Source organism: Phacochoerus africanus, chromosome 1 (assembly GCF_016906955.1).
Source record: "Phacochoerus africanus isolate WHEZ1 chromosome 1, ROS_Pafr_v1, whole genome shotgun sequence".
Lineage (NCBI taxonomy): Eukaryota > Metazoa > Chordata > Mammalia > Artiodactyla > Suidae > Phacochoerus > Phacochoerus africanus.
In genome coordinates, this window is record NC_062544.1 from 207,590,700 (window position 1) to 207,609,541 (window position 18,842).

The window sequence follows — 18,842 nt, forward strand, 5'->3', positions numbered from 1 at the left end:
ATTATGTACAGAGAGAGAAAGAGAGAGAGGGACTTGAGTTCTGTTATCTTCTTAGTAGATTCCTACTGTAAGGGTCTCAGAGGGGGTGGGGGGGTTGGCAAAATCCTGGAGCCAGAAGAGAGGACAGCGGCATTGATCAATCTTACAGCTAACATGTTGTACCTGGAAAACAATGCCCAGACTCAATTTAGTGAGGTAAGGCTTTTAGATTTTAGCACTCTATTTAGAGATGCTATTTCATTTCTTTTTTTCTTTTTTTAAGAAAAGCTTACATATGTGTGATTCTCGGACACCCAATATAATGTTTTTGCAACTGTATATAGGAATCTCTCTTTCTTGGTTAAGTCTTCTGTGGTGACTGTAAGATTTTTTTTTTTTTTTTTTAAGTAGGAGATGAAACAGGAGAAAAGGGAGAAGAAAAATTTCTGGGTGATGTTTTTTATTTGGGGAAACCCAATATTCAGTAGTTTATAAAATCACTTTGTCTAAGGACAGACTGAAAGTGCAGATCCCTTTCTGCTAGATATACTGAAATGACTCCTCTGTTGGGTATTCACGTACCAGTGAGACAAATTAGTTTATTGTGTCTCAACTCAGTAAAGTTCTCAGTTCTCTCTCCAGACTTTATCCTAAAAGCAAAGGAAGCTTTTTGTTTTTGTTTTTTGTTTTTTGTTTTTTTCACAGTAATCAGGTGAGATTTTTTTTTTGTTTTTTTTAGGCCATCTTCATTGAATTCTGTCAATCCGGAGACCTCTCTAAATCCTAAGGGGACTTCATTAATGTCCCTGTTGTCTGTTGATTGACTTCAACTTTCCCCGTTAAATGATGAAGTTATTTTAGAACAATGCGTTATTATATATTTATATATGCAAACATGTAAATGTGTTATAGCACATAGGGTTTTATTGAAGGAATTGACGTTTGCCTCCCTGGTCTCTACTCAGTTAAGTCTGTCTCAGGGATTTAAACCTCTGGGCAAAGGGATAAGAAAAAAAATCCTGAAGAGACTGTAAGGCTTTGAGGAAGTTTCCTAAGGTTGAGGGAGGTCTAACAACAATATTAGTTTACATTCCTCAGAATAGGGCAGCTGTGTTGACACTAATCAGATGGGGGGGGAATTGCAGTGTGGAGAGTGAGTTCAGTGTTTCAGATGAAAACGTTTGCAGGTGAATGCTTGGAAAGGCAGACTGGAGTACTCAAACTGAGCTCCTTAAAAATCAAAACAAAGTGCATAGTACTCTGGGCAGACAACACAAGGAAGCGTCCCCCAAAAGGTGACAAAAGCCTGGCCCACGCTATCGTATTGACCATGCTATTGTCTAGACACCTGAACTGTGTAAATACAGCAGGGGAAATATCAAGTTATCTAAAGAAGGAAAAGGAAGTACTTATTTTCCTTTAAAACATTCAAGCAGCCTTGCTTGTCCTCAGTGGAGAAACTTGAGTTTCTTGTTTTGCTTTAATATTGAAAGTTAGCTTAAAATGTTACCAACCTTTTTTTTTTTTTTTAATGGAGGTAACTTTGAAGATTATCTTGTTTCTCTTCAATGTCGTTCTGTTTTAATCATTAAAAAAAAAAAAGATACGTCGGTTATATCATCTCAGTGTGTATTCATGAACTATTTCATGCACATTTATAGGCAGGATTGGATCTATGGGTGTCTAAGTTTGTAGAAGGGTAGAAACAAAAGTTGGTTTTAGAACAGTACAAAATTGATGTAAAGTGAAGAATCAATTATTTCTCATAAAAGAAAAAAAACTGCATGAATGCCGCGAGAAGAGGTATTTGTAGGAATGACAGCCATTTATGGAGGCAAAAAGAGTCATGCTGTATGTGGGAGTATGACATCCTCATGGTGAAAGAAAATACCTTTACATGGTCTGGTTTTTCAAAACTTTAGCTTATGTGTGGTCAGGTGCTCAAGAAGTGGTAGCTGTCTGTTTTCCCTTGAAATCTTGTTAATGTACATAGAGGAGATGAAAAAATATGGCGGAATTTCTCTACCCGCCTGTGTCTTCCTGAATTTCCGTCAGGATTTTTATATTCTTCCGCTAGTGTGTGTGTCGTGTGTGTTAGTTTCATTTCCGTTCTTTTGCTCAAAAACAGCTTTCTTTCCTGCATATAGTTAAGTTTTAATATCTAGTCCTTGGTGGAAATGCCGTTTTAACCTCTGGGTATATGAAATGCCTGGGACCACATGGCCCTGAAAATCTGAAAATTTCATACAAAAGTTATAACGTTTTAGCATTCACCTTTGGATAATGTTTATTAGTAACCATCAATACAGCTATGGATGACTATCATAGAAAAACTGTTTAAAAATGGGTAGATTAAGAATCCAAAGGTGTGTCACTCCCTGTGAGAGTGAAAATTATTTGAAAATGATAACTCGTTCACTGACTTCAAATAATTTTTGATTTAATTCGCTGGGGACTTCTTGGAGTGAGAACCTAAAAACAATATAAGGACATTGTTCCTCTTCTTCCCTCTTTCCCATAACTTCCCAGTTCTTTCCCTGCAAGCAGAGCTGGATTTGGGGAAGTCGTTACAGGAAAGGGTCCTGAAGGGAGGAAAAGGCGAACAGGATGTAACAGGCACAGCTTAAGGTTCCACCCTTGGGTTACAATGAAGAGGCCTCAAGCAAGCACCCTTCCAGCCACAGGCTGGAAAGACCCAGCCTCTGGGATTGGTCTCAGACTTGGATAGTGAAGCACCAAAGAAAGGACCTTCTTCACAGATTGTTTTAGTTCAATTTTCTTGTCAAAAGAACTGGGTTGTGTGTGTGTGTGTGTATGTGTGAGAGAAAGAGAGAGAGAGAGAGAGAGAAGCTCTCCAATCTCCTCCCTAAAAGGACGACATTTTATTACAAAAATCTGAATGAGGGCTTCTGTGTGAACATGGAAAAGTACTTTAGTGAATGGGTTGCAATACTGGAGACTTCAAGGCTCATACTGAAATGCCTCATTTTATAAATCAAAGTTAATGGTTTCTCTTTCTGCAGTTGAGAGAGCTATAGGTGTAAAAAGGTGTCCCAGTCTCTCAACTTTTTTCTGCTGAATACCAAAAGAGATGGAAAAAATTCTAAAAAGGGCTCTCGTGATTCATGGTGAGTGCTCCAAAAAAGTTTCCACAAAGAACTGAGGTGCAAATCTAGTTGAGAGTAAAAAGCAAAGTGCTGAGGCAGCAGTATGAGCTCTTGAGTCCGGGTCATTGCCAACTAATTGACCTCTGGGCCTGCACTGGTAGGGAAAATAGTCTTTCCTGTCCTTATACTACTTCCAAGGGCTGAATCACACCCCCTCCCCCGTCATGAGAGTGGCTTCTCTCTTTGCAGTTAATAAATGTATTATTTTTAGCTTTTCTGTGTTGTGCCTCTGAGACTTTTAGCACCAGAAGTAAAAATCACGGTAGGTAAGAAGCAGAAGCTGCAGATTTAATTCAGGTGTCAGCCAGGCTGCGTTCTTCCCTCCACACTGTGGTCTTAGATTGCACTACTTGTTTGACAATCGGTTGCCCTCAAGCCCAGAGGGGACTGGGAGAAAGAGACCTTAGATCACAGATCATAGATCATACGTTACTTCACTACTATTGGAAAAATGAGTGGTGATAATAAATCACTTATCCTTTACCTAGATAAGGAAAAAGTATGTTTGGTTTGTTTTGTTTTTTAGAAGAGCAGTCATCCTAAACGGGAGTGTGGAGAGTACAGTAGGAGACATAAATGAATGGCTGGTTAACCATAGCAATCAAAAAAACATCGGTTGTGCTTTCATCATAACACACGTATTTTCTGAATACCAAGTATGCTAAAATTTTCCTGGACGCTAAGCATATATAGAATTTAGGTTCTATATTATTCCTATTAAGGGAGTATATATTTAAGGTCATGAGATATTTTAATGTTTATCACGGAAAAATATGTTGCCACAAATGTACCCAAGCTTTCTTTGAGGTGCAAGCAATTGCTCTGGGAGGGACCTGTGCTGGTAGAAAAGAGGGGGATGGGTTAAAAATCCTTCCCTCCTAGGAATATCATGCAATTAAACTTTTTCGTTTGTGGAATACATTTTTAATTTCTAATTGTTTTATGTCAGTAAATAACTGAACATAGAGACCCAAAAGACATACCAGTAAAAAATAACTTCATTATTTCTATAACAGTCTTACTATCTTGAAGATGAAAATTTCTCTAAGTCAATGGAATCAGAATTTTCTTTCAAATATATGATGAGAAAAAAGTCAGATGATTGATCCATTGATCTTGTCTAGTGTCAATTTAGTGGAACGAGTTGCCCATGAAGGATATCAAGTGAGGTAGTAGATTTTGGTTCTAGAAGAGAATGGATTGAAGTGTTGGGGTAAAACAGTTGATCTAAGAGTTAAGCTATCTATCTTAGTCCAGATCTTCTCTTAAGAACACAGTTTGGAGACATAAGAAAATAGGGACCTATAGCTTATTAACATGTTATCTCTATAGACATTTTATAATTTTCATTTATACTTTTTAATTATGGTGAAGTTTGTCCATGTTCCTGAAGAATAGAATTGAGGAAGAGAAACTTAGATTAGAAAAAAGACTTACTCCTTCAAAATAGATGTTTGCTGAGCCTCAGTTACATAGAAGATGGTCCATAGAATATAAAAATGAGTAAGAAACGGTTCCTACACTCATAAATTTGCAGTTCATAAGGGAAACAAATATGTACAGTTATAATACAGGGCAGACCTTTTGTGTCATAGGAGATGTGTGAGCAAGATAATATAAAGGGTCAAAGAGAGAGTACCCCCAGCAGGAGGATCATGAAAGTCTACATGTACATGTGTGATGCAGCTTCACTTGGAAGGACAGGTAGAACTTTCTGAAGTTTTAGATGTATTAGAGGGAAGGAAGATTTCAGGTGAGGAAACAAAGCATCAGCAGAGGCACATAGGCAGAGTTAATACTGGGGTCCTCTGAAATGTCAAATAGTTCTGGCAGAATTGAAAGTATGACAGAATTAGAAAGAAAAGGTAGAAAGGTAAGATAGGAAAGGTAGACATGCTCGTGGAACATCAGAATACATTTAATAAAGTGATGATGAAAACATAAAAGGATTTTAAACAATAGAATGGTGTGCTTGGAGCTGAACTAGGGTGCATTTGGGGAGAATAAATGGCTTTGTTCAAGACTGCCTAGATGTATAAAAATGCATCTCTCCACTTTGCACATTGGCTACTTGCTTTGCAAGAATATCCATCACTTCTCTGGAACCTTTGGAAGGGTAGAAATGGATTGTTTCTAAAGTCTAATGCAACTTGTGTATTCCTGCCCATAGTTCTTTGTCATAGCTGTGATTCCTGCCATAGGTAAATTGGGAACCACTGATCTTGGTTTGTCCTTATTTATACCTGTTATTCAAAATGTAGTTATTAATAGCACCCCTTTTACTTTCCAGGTGTTCCACTTAGACAATCAAGTATATGGTCATACTATAAAAAGAGACCTACTGTTTCATTCTTTTCTCCACCCCCACCCTACATTAAAAAAGTGGTGTATATATTTGACTGTAAACTAGAGACAGTGACTTTGATGTCCCAGCCACAAATCCTTTAGATTATTTCCCTTAGAAAAGAAGCATGTCGTTGCAACTCAAAATTTACTGAGGACTAGTTAAGTACAGTCATGGTGCTGGTGCTGGGCACCAGCAGGAAAGCAGAAATAAATAAGTTGCAGTCATTGGCCTCTGAGAACTCACAGTCCTAGTGTGTACATAAAGTATTCATAAATGACTCAGGTATAAAACCAAATGTGGTGAGAGACACCAAAGGCTCTCAAAGACAGTGAAATGGGTCAACCTGTTCATGATGGAGGTAATATTTCACATAGTTTGAGAACTAGAATTTAGCCGCAGGGAAGAGGAAGGAAGGTCATCCTGGGTTGAAGGTAGAAAATTAATAAAAATGCAAAGACAAACTGTATAGGACCAAACAAAAGAACATGATATATTAACTTGAAAGAAGAATGCTGATTTAAATAATGATTTATATGTAGTATGCACGTCAAAATGGAAAGCTTTTGTAAGAAACAGTGCAAATAGCTGGTAAGTGCTTTTATCTAAGAGCTGGGACCAATGCATATTCTGAAATCGTGGACAGTGTTCAAAATGTCAGATTCAAAAGTTTGTCCACATGCTCTAGGAATGACAAGTGTCATCCTGCAGGGAGGAAGAAAAATTAGTCCAAATGATTGCTTGGTCTGGGCGAAGTTGAGTGTTTCCCATTCCCATTCTTTAGACCTCTATAGAGACAGATAAGATGTCTCACTCTATGGTAACTACGTTCTTAAACTAATCAAAGCTAGGAACACAACCTAGACTGATTTTCTATGTTAATTAGAATTAACTTTATTTATTAAATAGTCATCTTAGAATCAGAATGGGAAAACTCTCTTCTCTGGTCACTGCTCCAAAAGCAGATAGTAATCTTGGAGCTCAGGGTGACACAATATGCCAACTACGACATTTGTTCAAGATGAGAATCCTAATTGGGAAAATATAAACATATTATTTAAGAAACAACCCCCCAAACTGAACCAAAAACAGCAATAATAAAAAGTCCAAATCTTGGTATCTCAAATTTTAAAAAACCTTGCCATAATTTTTGTTTCAAATTTCACTTTGGACAAGGATACACATTTTCATTTAAGTTTTGAACAGAAATATTGGGCAAGACATGTCTTTACTTATATTGAGATCATTTCCTTCTACAGCCTCCTTCATCACTTCCTTCTCACCCAGGAAGAAAATGCAGTCAATTAAAGAGATAATGGTGGGGTAGGTTCACCAGGGAGGAAACTCAGAGAGAGGGTAGGGGGGAGAACTAGGCTCTATGGTATATGAAGGGATGGTCTAAGTTTGTATCACCTTCCTTTCTTGTACTTACCAACCTAATCCTCTACTAACATAAAGTGAATTTTGAAAACAGCTGGTGCTGAAATGTGGTTTGTTCTGCTTTTAACTCTACAAACGTTAGGGGAAACAGTGAGGTCCCACAAACTACCACATTGCTGTACAACCTCCTTGGCAGAAAAGGGTCTGCAAAGTCTTCTCAGAAAACAGTACTTTATACTTCCCCACATTTGATGTTCTTATTTGGTTTGATAGTGTAGCACACCTTTCCTATTCCCAAAGCATTCCTTTCCATTTTCTGTCCCCCCAACTTAGAAAGTGCTCATTTATAAATTTATTTCATGTTTGATAATGACTAACAGTATGTATTCTGTTTTCATTTCTTTTTCAAAGACAAAGTAAAATTGAACCATCTTGTAAATTCTGACATCATTTCCCTGGATAATGTTTACCAGTCAACTTAAAATTCAGTATCTAGTTCTAGGTAGGAGAACAACTGGCAACAATAAAACAATTTCGGAATCTCAGTGGACAAGTGTAGAGTGTAAACTAATATCTTATGCAAAACTTGTGATCTGAACTGCATCTTGTCTGTGTTTCTTAAGTGGTGGGGTGGGGCGGGGGGGGGGGCAGATTTCTTTATAAAAGCTGAAAGAGGGAATTTTGAGTCAAGCTGTGGTGCATTGCCAGAGGCGGAAATTTATGAAACACTCTCGTCAGCTCTTCTGGAAACACTACAAAAGAAATAGTTCTACTTTCTTATTGGTGCTAAAGCCGCTAATAGGTGCAGTTTAGTATAATACCCCAATGAACATTACCACCCCCAAAGTAAGCTTGCCTTGGAAAGAACTCCGCACAGGCATTTTCTTTTTCCTTTCAAGCTTGCGCAAAACACCCAAAGGGGCCATTTCCAATCCAGGCAGTGATCTTTCTCAAGTTCATTCTTTCTCAGATCACAGAGACAATGGGGAATATGCCCTGTTTACTCAAATCAGTCTGGATTAGTGTCACGCTATTGATGGAATCAGAATTAAAAGGAAAACCATTACCCTCTCAAAGGGCAACATCAGATGTTTGGGGAATGGCTTGATTACTTTTAAATAGACCATGTGAGACTCTGTCACCAGACTGAAGTTGAGTTCTCTTTGAGATCTGCACAGAGAGAAACGGTAACACTGGATGAAGTGGAAAGCCCATAATGAGCCTTAGGCCTGGGAAATTATTTCAATAGATAATCCCAAAGTGCTTGAAAGCCTGAACATCAGAATAGTGAGAATTCTGAGCAAGTACTTTTCCTGCCTTCTTTCTGTATTCCACTCTCCACATACTTATCTTCAGACCAAATCCTTTCCAATTTTTTAGGTCTTGCTGGGGGGGTAGCCTCACCTTTAAAAATGTTCCAGATTCCCCACCCCAGCCCCCATTCGGAATAACTCCTATCTCCTGTGAACACTTGTACTTCTCTGTTCCTTCCTCTGTTCTCTCCTAGCCTCTCCCCTGAAACCTTGCCAGGTGGGGAAGGGGGAGAATCGGGTAGAGGATGAGTGGTATTTATCTCTGTATCCTCCCTGAGGTCACCAAATAATGTTCCTGAATGTGATGAAGGCATGTGTCTGTTGCTGCTGCTTGAAGCGCTATCTTCAGATAAAAATATGGCATATTGTAAATACCCGCAGAGAGGGCTGTTCACAACTGATCTGTACAGAAGGCAAAAAGCAAAGCAACTACACACATTGGAAAGCCTAGTCTCCACCTGTATGTTCTGAATCATAACTTGCAAGTCTTTTTTTTCTTTCTTTCTTTTCTTTTCTTTTTCTTTTTTCTTTTTTTTAATGATCCCGTGTATTTACTTCCATTATACTTCAAGCAGCAAGAAGATTTTTGAAAGACAGGGCAGTTTCCTGAATAAGGACTGACTTGTTCTTGAACAAGGTAAACAGTGTAAAGTGTGCTGCTTTCACTTAATTGATTACCCAGGAGGACAGAGAATGTGTTTGATTTTTTTTTTTTTTTTTGGCCACACAACGGAACCGATTCGATTTTTATCGTGCTTTGCTGTCACTTAGTCACTTTTTAAAAGTATTTACTTGCTGACACACTGTTCCCTTGATTCATTTTGTCCCCTGATGTTTCTCGATCATCACCAGGGATGTGGGTAGTTTGCCCTGGGTAAAGAAGCTTGATGATTTACAAACACTTTCACATGTTATTTTCTATGGTATTATTTCTATAGGATGTCTGAGAAACTTTTAAGTCATTTTGTTCTTAATCATGGTGCCCTAGGTTCTTCTTTTTTTTTTTTTTTTCTGTTCAAATAAGGCACTAATGAGCTGTCGTAATTATTAAGCTGATTGATTGTTACTTTCATAATGGGGTAAATAGAATGAAATGAATAGATCAGTGTCTTTTCAAAGTAAGGCATGTCTTTGGCATAGGTGGAAACTTCAGTTTTATTTTGCAGTTAAAAATGAATCTTAAAGGAACACTTCAATGTTATATATAAGTCACCATGTCTAATTACAAAGTGTAGTAAATCACTGAAAACTTTAATTATCTCAAATATAATGAAAAATATATCAATCAGTAAAGAACTTGACAAGCAAAAGCAAATTAGAACTTAAGAAACAGTGTTCTTGAATATGTATAGAATGTACTATGTATAGAATAGACAGAATAGTATAGTCCTTAGTTCATGCTTTAGTTTTCCATTTGTAACCTGTGTGTGTGTGTGTGTGTGTGTATGAGATAAAGTCTGAGAAATGAAGTCATGGATTTAGACTATTTGTAAGAAATGGTTTGCAAGTCCGATAAACTACAGTCTCAGTTCCTCAAAACACACAATTGTAAGCTCTTAATTATGGCATTATTCTAAACCAAATTCTAGCTAGCTGGGCAGAAAATCATGGAAATTAGAGAGGGAGGGACCAACATTGTGGCCTGTCTACTAGAAACTAACATCTTATGTGAAGCTTGAGTCTGGGTGGCTCCTTCTCAATAAGCACTATCCATAGGAAGCAAATAATTATATGATCACAAAGATTTGGATTCTTATTGCTGACCTAGATGCATGAGAAATAAAATCTAGATCATCAGGTAAGAAACACTACCTTGGCACAAAAATGTGTATGTGTTTGTCTTAAGGAAGTAGAAGCTCATTAATATACTTCCCATCTAGGTGTGAGCTACCAAGTATTACTCATGGCCTTGTGAGTGACAGGACTGGCTACGCTGCTACTAGTTCCCATAAAAGCTGAAGCTAAAAGTCCAGTTCTCATCGGTCAAAACAAATCCACACACAAAGTAAAAGTCAGAGAGATTATTTGGAGATGCACTGTTAACATTCACCTGGCAGTGTTATATAAAGAGGTGAATCTGATTTGGAGACAGACTTACTTCAGCCCAAAAAAGAAGCATTACTTGGTTGTGATAGAATAAATGAGATACTTTCTGAAGGTGATTTTTATCTTGAAATGTTTTGCATTTATTCTTTAGTATTTCATGAATGTCCGCTGGGTCACAGACACTTCTAGATACAAGACCCAGCACTAAGCAAACCAAATATCGACTCTCAAATTTATGGTCTAATAGAGAGGACCAGCATTAAAAAGGATTTATACAGATAAGTAATTTTAAGTACAATTACATGATGCAAAGAAGAAAGTTACAGTACCATTACAATGTGAAACAAAGAATGCCCATCTGGGCAGTCAGGGAAGGCTTCTACTTGGACATGACATTGAAGCCAAAACTGAAAGATGAACTGGGAAACAGCTTGCAAAAGGCTTGAAGACCAAAGGAATGAAAGAATTTGCCCTTGAAAAACTGAAGGAATGCCATTCTTTAGTGAGCAAAGAGGAAGGTTTCAAATAGTGTGACACAGGCCATTTTAAAGAGTTGGGGCTTTTATTCTAAGAGATTAGGAACGTGCTCAAGGTGTTCAACTGTGAGAATGACCTGATCACATCATCAGGGGCTTTCCAGTGATGGCTCCAAGGAGCTGGCTCTCCAGTTCTTTGCAATGACATACAGTCTAAGAATGGTTATTTTATATCCTATCTTTAATGAGTGGAAAATATTTTCTTGAGGTACAAAAGAAGTATGCTCTTCATTAAGTTAGCTCTTTAATAAAAATTCCAGGCAGAAATTTGAGTGACCCTAAATGAAGTATACTTAAGAAAGTGGGTTCTCAAGCCAGAGCTACTGGTTTCATATTTGAGCTATGTCACTTACTACCATGAATTCTTAATCTTGTGGAGCTGTTTCCTTATCTATAAAATGTGTATAAAACCTTAGTTAATTCCACTTAACTCATGAGGATTAAATGAATAAATATATGCAAAGCACTTAAACATGGTAAGAAACATACACTCAGAAAGAACTTAGTGGTAGTGGTGATAGTAGTAGTAACAGCTAATATTCCTTTCGGAGAGGATTGAATACGGATGCTAAATAGGGATCAGGTATTTTTTTGGGCACACCCATGGCCTGTGGACGATCCCGGGCCAGGGATTGAATCCACACCACAGCAGTGGCCTAAGCTGCTGCAGTGACAACGCTGGATCCTTAACCCACTTCACCACAAGAGAACTCCCCAGATTTTTTTTTTAAATGTTGATGGTCACCATTATTTTACTGAAATTGATATGTCTTTAATTTCATATCATGGTGAACAAAGTGATCTCCTGTGATAAAATGTTAATCACATTTAATGCTTCTATTGTTTAAGTCATAATTTCTGATATGGTCTAGACAGATACATTATTGAAATTATTTTTAAATATTTAAACTCACTTCAATAACCTAAAGAGCATTATTGGTGAGCTTCTAAAGTCACCAATAGTATGCTTTCCTTGTAGATGGTATAACCTTCACTAAAGATCTTCATTAGCATGTACTTTCTTCTTTTATCCTGTCTGCTTAAAAGACTATTAATACAAGGATTGTTTGAGATTGAAAATTTCCTCAATTATTTATTTATTTTTTTATGACCACACCTGCGGCATGTGGAAGTTCCCAGGTTAGGGGTCGACTCGCCGACGCCGCAGCTATGGCACCACTGGATCCAAGCCACATTTACAACCTACACCACACCTTAGGACAATGCTGAATCTTTAACCCACTGAGCTAGGCCAGGGATCAAAAACGCACATCCTCAGAGACAACATCGGGTCCTCAACCCCACATTGTTAGCCACAGTGGGGACTCTCCTCAAACATATTTTTGATCCAACTATAATCAGTAACTCCTCCTTCACTTTAAAGAAACTGAAACACTGTATCCTTTATCCTATTATATGGATCAAGAGTTATTGAATATTAAAATTATACCTTTCTGCTTTCTGCTAACTCAGTGCTTCCTTGGTATGTAATGATGATGTCAGTTTCTTTTAGCATGGAGATACTCATGATTATAATTTTGTTCGTTTGTCCTTAATACTAGAAGGGACTAATGAAATTATAGAATTTAAAGTTTATTTTTCCTTAATTGAACCCTACACAGCTGTCATTTAGTTATATTTGGATTGAGTTTTAACTTCATTACCTTTCACCCTTCCTGGTTTTTCAAGTATTACGGGTCATATCTGTTGACACTGTTGTCCAGTTGATTAACTAACTTTGTATTTATTTGTCTAAGCTGCTCTTGTTGGCAGGAGCTTTTAGGAAATTCTCCCAAGTTATGGAATCTTGGCCCTCAAAGGAATCTTGACAGTTTGCATCATAACATAAAATATCCTAGGTTCTAGTAAACTCTTTGCAGGCTGTCTTTTTAGGTTTGTATACCTAAATGCTTTATTTTTATATATTGTTCATTATAAGGTATCAGTGTATTTTACCTCCAAACACTCACTTTCTAGGATCATCTGGAAGACAACAGAAGGGAAATATTTTATACCTAACAAAATCTGGCTTTGAGAAAAATGTGCTGCTCAATAAGTTCTTAACAGGGAAAGATGGTGCTTTAACTTGACATTATAATACAAATATCTTCCTGACCTCAAATGGAGCACTTTAAATCAATTGTGTTTAATTCTAGCATAAAACAAACCATCATTCTTTGAGGTGAGGCAGGTGGTAGAAGACAAAAATGACAAGCATTTCTCCCTAAGGCAGTGCTTGTTGAAAAGTCACTACCTTGCCAATATTTGGGGATAAAAATGTAGTACTGTCTGCTAGAGCATAATTGAATGACTGCTTTGCCAAGCCAGGGTCATGAAGAAAACTGTTTTCTTTTCCCAGGAGGGGCTTTAAAGTGTTCAAAAATCTCCTCCATGGAGCCTGAGGTGAAAGGTTATATTAGCTGAGGAAACTATATATGCTGCTGCCTGAAACAATTTGGGTTTGTAGGTTTGGTCTGACAAATCTGTATAAAAAAAAAAAAATAGTTCTCTTACTTTTTGAAAGCAATCTGATGGAATTATTTTTAAATAGCATTGTACATGAGAAGGATCATCCCTAAAAGAATGTTAGAACTGGTGCACCCTTTACATATGATCACCAGCCTCCTCAATTTTCGACAGATTTTAGTTTATAGGAAACTAAGGTCCAGGTTGTTTAAGTGCCTTGCCCAGGGGTAGATGGCACATTAGTGGCAGAGTTTGGCCTTAGCCCCTACCTCACCAAGTGTAAGTTCTTCTGCATTATTAGAATCTACTCAGGAATAAAAGGAGTACTGAAAAATGTTTAATTCTCTAGCCTCCTCTAAGAGTCAGTCAAGGGTTATAAATATAATATCTTTCAAATGGAATTTGGGCACGTTATTGTTTCCTGTGACAAAGATCCATTTGAATTGAATTGAGGTAAATAAATTGTTTATATGTCCCCAAAGTAACCACTTCCATGCCTGATATGGCCCTCATTCCCATTTTTTACTAATCCCTTGCCATATATTATCAGTTATTGTTGCCAGGTTGCCATAAATTAGCTAATGCAGATAGTAATATCTAGGAAAGAGAACTTATAAAATTTCTTTTATATAGATAAATTCGAAGAGAGAGGTTTTCAGAATTGCCCATTATATCTGTGTTCCTGTTTCATCACTCTGGTCATATGACTTGATTAGAATTCTTTTTTGATACTAAATTATTTAAATTATTTTTTAGCATCAAACTTTAAGTAGGTTTTAAACCCAGGTATTCAATACTAAGTTTTGTTAACAGTGATAAATACTGATATAGATTATTGCTGAGCTGACGAGAAGAAAATTAAGGCCCAGGATATACTCAGAATTTAAGATCATTAAACAATGTGGTCTAGGAAAGAAAAATAAAATGAAGCTTAAGGGATAGTATTTTTAGGGCACTTTCAAAACAATGACTCGTCAGGAGAAATCTGTCTTCCACATTGCCATTTTGAGTCTAGTCATCCAAACGATAATTTAGTGAAGAAATGAATCAGAGTCTGTAGATGGCTATGAGGATGCAAAAGAACTTATGAGAGGAGAAAAACAAACAAACGAAAAAACCCAAGAAAACACTCTTTATGTATTTGGGAATGGGAGTTATATCTGCTCTTTCCTAATGGTGAAAACAAGCAGTTTGTGATTCAGCCCCTGGGTATCCCTGTACTTACCACACCAGCTCCAGGTTTCAGAACCCCCCTGGGGTGCTCTGTCATTCCAGGACTAGCTTAAGTCTCAGTGACCAAGGTGTGTTCATCCTTTCTGTGGTCAGATCAGTTAGACTGTGATGAAGCTGGATACATTCCAGCTAAAGATATTGAGAATTTTCCAGGGTCCGGGTGGTGAGTTTCTATTTCAGATTAATTTCATAGGAAATGAAGCATCTGCTTGGATTCCAAGGAAACCCATCGTCTTACTTTATTAGGCTTATAACAGATATCAAACAAACTGCGTTCATTCTCACCTTTTATATTTTGTGGAAAGAAGACTGTCTCCCCTTTCAGACATGGTAGGGCGGCTATATAACATTGTTCATTCATTACTGCATTGAGTGCCTGAGAGTATGTTAAGGTTATTCCAACTTCAAGATGCTCTGAGATTAGGCAGGGACAATCCACTTCCTATTACATTTGGCAAGTTCTAATAGATTTGTTGCAAGAGAAACACAAGGGGCATATGGAGTTCTTCTCAGGACACTTTTTGTTACTTATGAATGTCATGTTCTAACTTATGAAACTATTTTACTTTTCATTATAAATAGGCATCTCTGCAGCATCCAAGTGTAACACACATTTCTCCCTTAAGTGTTTATGAAACTACTGACAGTAAACAAAGGGCAGTATACTGCTTCCTTCATCCCACCAGCTTCACTTCAGCAGGAAATAAAACATAAATATTATTCACATTAACCTGGAACAGAGCTGGTTTCAGAGGCTGTGAAGTGTGCAGTCATGAGAGGGCCATATGCTTTGCTTAAGGCTCTGCTGTCACCATTTTGAAACTCTTAATAATTTGTGAACAAGAGATCCTATGTTTTCATTTTGCAATGGGCCATGTGAATTATTTTGCTAGCCCTGCCTTCTTAACACTTGTTCTTCTTGGCTATGTAAGTTTGCCCTTGGCCTCGAATTGTTAACTTTGTCAACAAGTCCACTCTCTTCAAATCAAAGAAATAAGCCAATAACCTTTTTTGGTTGTTGTTAACGAAATGCTTTTAAAATTAACTTATTTCCTATGGTAGCTTTATGACATCAGTTTTTAATAAAGCTATGAAAAGTCTCCAGGGGGATTTCCAATCATAGAGTTCTAACATTGGTGGGTTTATTTTTGTCTGTGTTTTAGGCTAGTTAATTCAAAGTTAGTGTTATTTTTATGCTTAAAAAAAAAAAGAAGAAAAAACAGACAACTGAGTATACTACTCAATTTTGTTTTCCTTTCAAGTAAAATTCGAGAGAAGTTTTACATTGAAATATGTTTTCCTATTTTTATCTTGAGTAGTGAGGAGTTCTTTGCCTGAACCTGAGAAATCCAGCTTTATGTTATATAAATTGAGGCATCAGCTTTGGAAGCCAAACCTGTTGTTGTGAAGTAAAATATTTCACCTAAACTGTGTGGGATTAAAAATGAGCACATTTAAAAACACGGCCATCCACACTTATCAGTGAGTCGAAATTCGTTTCTGCTTCTTTGGTGCCCCCCAATGCGTTCAGTCTTATTACTGTCCCAGGGCTGTCTGCTTTGTACCTCTGAGGTAAACGGAGTTTCCATTTCTCTTAAGTCCTTCAAGGAGCTCTGAGTGTTTACTCACTGGCTTTTAAAGCTGGTCCCCAGACTTTTCTCTTTACCTATATTGGGAAAAAAAGAATAATTCAAAGGGCCATGTTTCTTTGTACTCCTCCAAGCCCACAATTAGCTGAAGTTCTATTCTGTGTGGCTAGAAGGAGGAGGAGAGGGTTGGCCTAACAGGCTTTTTACTGCCTGTGAGAAAGTGCTTGGTGAATTTCTTTGTCCCTTTTGTCAGGGCCGGCTGCCTCCCTAATTGTACTGCTGTAGGGAAGCGCGTGCCAGTGGGAGCATTATCTGATTCCTGCAGGACGCTCAGTAGTGCTTTGTATACTGACCCTTAACTTGAACACAAAAGATTTCTTTTCAATCCCCTTTCCAGGCTGTTGCCTCAGGCTTGGATACCTAAGAGCTTCAGTTCAGCCCCGGCTGTGGATGCCTTCATCCGGGCCTCAGGTTTTAGTTTTTTCTCTCTTGGCTGCCTCACCTGGACTTTGCCTCACCTGTCAGGAAGGGAAGCTGAAGGTGGAGGAGAGGAGAAGGAACAGGAGCTGTGGAAGTCAGAGAGGAGAGAAGGCGAGACTAACAGCTGCTGTTGTCAGCAGGGGGATAAGTGTAAAGAGATTAATAGTTATTTGAAGAGCAAATGGGGACATGGCATTCAGCCGTGGAATGCGAATATATAAATGTAATGGAATGGACATGCGACCATTAACATTTAGATGGATGTTCTCTGGACTGAATGGAATGGCAGAGTTCTTTCTCCTCCCCACGAAATATTTAAAGTTTATTAAAATAATTTTATTCCACTTAAAATTAAGTTAGAATTCTTTTCAAGCATCAACTTCTTTGTGAGTTTGTTCTCCATAATCTGACTTACTTTGGGACTCAGAGTTCAGTTAAAGAGCCAGACTCAACCCCTAGCCTGGGAACATCCCTTTGCCACTGGTGCAGCCCTAAAATGACAAAAAAAAAAAAAAGCCAGATTCCTCATTTCCTTTATAAAATATGTACCAACAGGACTTCCTCCTTTTTGCTTTTGATTTGTTTTCCTGTTGCCAACTTAAAGAAACCACGAGACTTCCATGTCAGAAGGCTTCATAAAGAGAAGACTGTACCAGAGGCTGGTGGCCCCTTCTGGAAATGTGTTCAGTTTGACTTGGGAATGACTTCAGTGATCTGACCAGGCTGACAGGTGTGATGGCGTAGTCAAACCCCTTGACTTGGAATCAAAAGATTTGGTTTCAAAATCCCTACGCTTGGCTTACTAGCCGATGCTTGAGCAAATCGCTTCTTCTCTCTGATAGTAATACAGTATAGATTTTTCTTTTCAGTGGAAATGAAAATTTAAATCATTCTTTGCATAAACATCTTATATTCAATTGAATAGCTATTCAGGACTGGTTTTCCTAGAAGAAATAAAAGCATTTGGCAGACAAGTTATATGAACTAGTGTACTTCTGAATTATATCAAATATAGAGTTTGAATCATAACTAGATGATATTTCTCTTACACATGTGCTTTAGAAAATAAACTGCTACAAAGAAAATGAAAGAACAGATAAACAATTAGGCTGTGTTTGGTTGGTATACTAGCATGTTACCTTTTAAAATATATAGTTGTCTCTTCCTCACTCTGCTACCCATTCACCTCCAGTCTTGGGGAACCCAGTCCTGGGGAGGGGTGAAGAGGGGTGGGGGAATTGGTACACTGAGACAGAATTTAGAATGATAAGACTAAAAGGAAATTTGGAGGACAACTGATTTTGCTCTGCAAATAACAATTTGATGTTTAAATCTCCTCTAGAACATATCTATCCAGTGGTCTTTCTCATTCTGAATATCATGACAGCAGGAGGTAGTGGAGTAGCAGGTGATATTCATTTATTTTAAAGAATTCATAAGCAGCTACTGAGTACTGATACTTTTAACCCAATTGGTGAATAAAGCTCATAAGCTATTTTCAAAAGGCTCTTGACGAGACCCCTGTCTTCAAAGTATGCACGTGAAGCTGTGTGGTCAGTGCAGGTCATTATAAAACATAAACACATGCCTTGGGCTTCTTTGGTATTTTGAACAATGTATCATCAGTTGGTCATTTTCCCTCGAAAGTAAAAGTTTCATGGACCTGAGGCTGAACTCTGTAGAAGGCTTGCACCAAATTACGCCTTTTTTGGAGCCATGATATGCAGCCTAAATGGCTAACGTTGGGGTTTCTGGGTGTCCCGCAGCCACAGTACACGAACCTGGGGCTCCTGAACAGCATGGACCAGCAGATCCAGAACGGCTCCTCGTCCACCAGCCCCTACAACACAGACCACGCCCAGAACAGCGTCACGGCGCCCTCGCCCTACGCACAGCCCAGCTCCACCTTCGATGCCCTCTCGCCTTCGCCCGCCATCCCTTCCAACACCGACTACCCGGGGCCGCACAGCTTTGACGTGTCTTTCCAGCAGTCCAGCACCGCCAAGTCAGCCACCTGGACGGTAAGAGCACCGGGCGCCCGCGTGCCCTTGAACCTGACCCCTAAGAACAGAGGTCTTCGCCATCACCCCCAACACCTCTCCCCCATCAAGGCTTAGGGCTGCGTATTGAATAGTACAATATTTCTCCTTGTCCTACAAGGCCATTTTGGTTTTGGGTGTTTAACGCTGAACCAGAGAGAAAAAGTGCCATTAGGTAGGAACAGCCCTGATCCTGTGTTCTGGTTGGCTCCTGGCATTTTTAGCTATTGCGGTCTTACCTGCCTCACGCTGCTGGGAGGTCCTTTGTAT

The 18,842-nt window shown here is 38.3% G+C and overlaps 1 protein-coding gene across 10 annotated transcripts in view; it reads left to right on the top strand.

The window, feature by feature from the left end:
• Positions 1-18,842, top strand: part of TP63 (tumor protein p63) — a 228,515-nt gene that overhangs the window by 126,787 nt on the left and 82,886 nt on the right. For 6 of the 10 annotated variants that reach the window (XM_047788673.1, XM_047788691.1, XM_047788719.1 and 3 more), the window contains one exon: positions 18,300-18,554. In XM_047788673.1, coding sequence (XP_047644629.1) covers positions 18,300-18,554 — 255 coding nt within the window. Of the gene's footprint in view, positions 1-8; positions 196-18,299; positions 18,555-18,842 lie in introns of those variants that run through there. The other 4 variants (XM_047788700.1, XM_047788736.1, XM_047788709.1 and 1 more) reach the window with 1 other exon arrangement.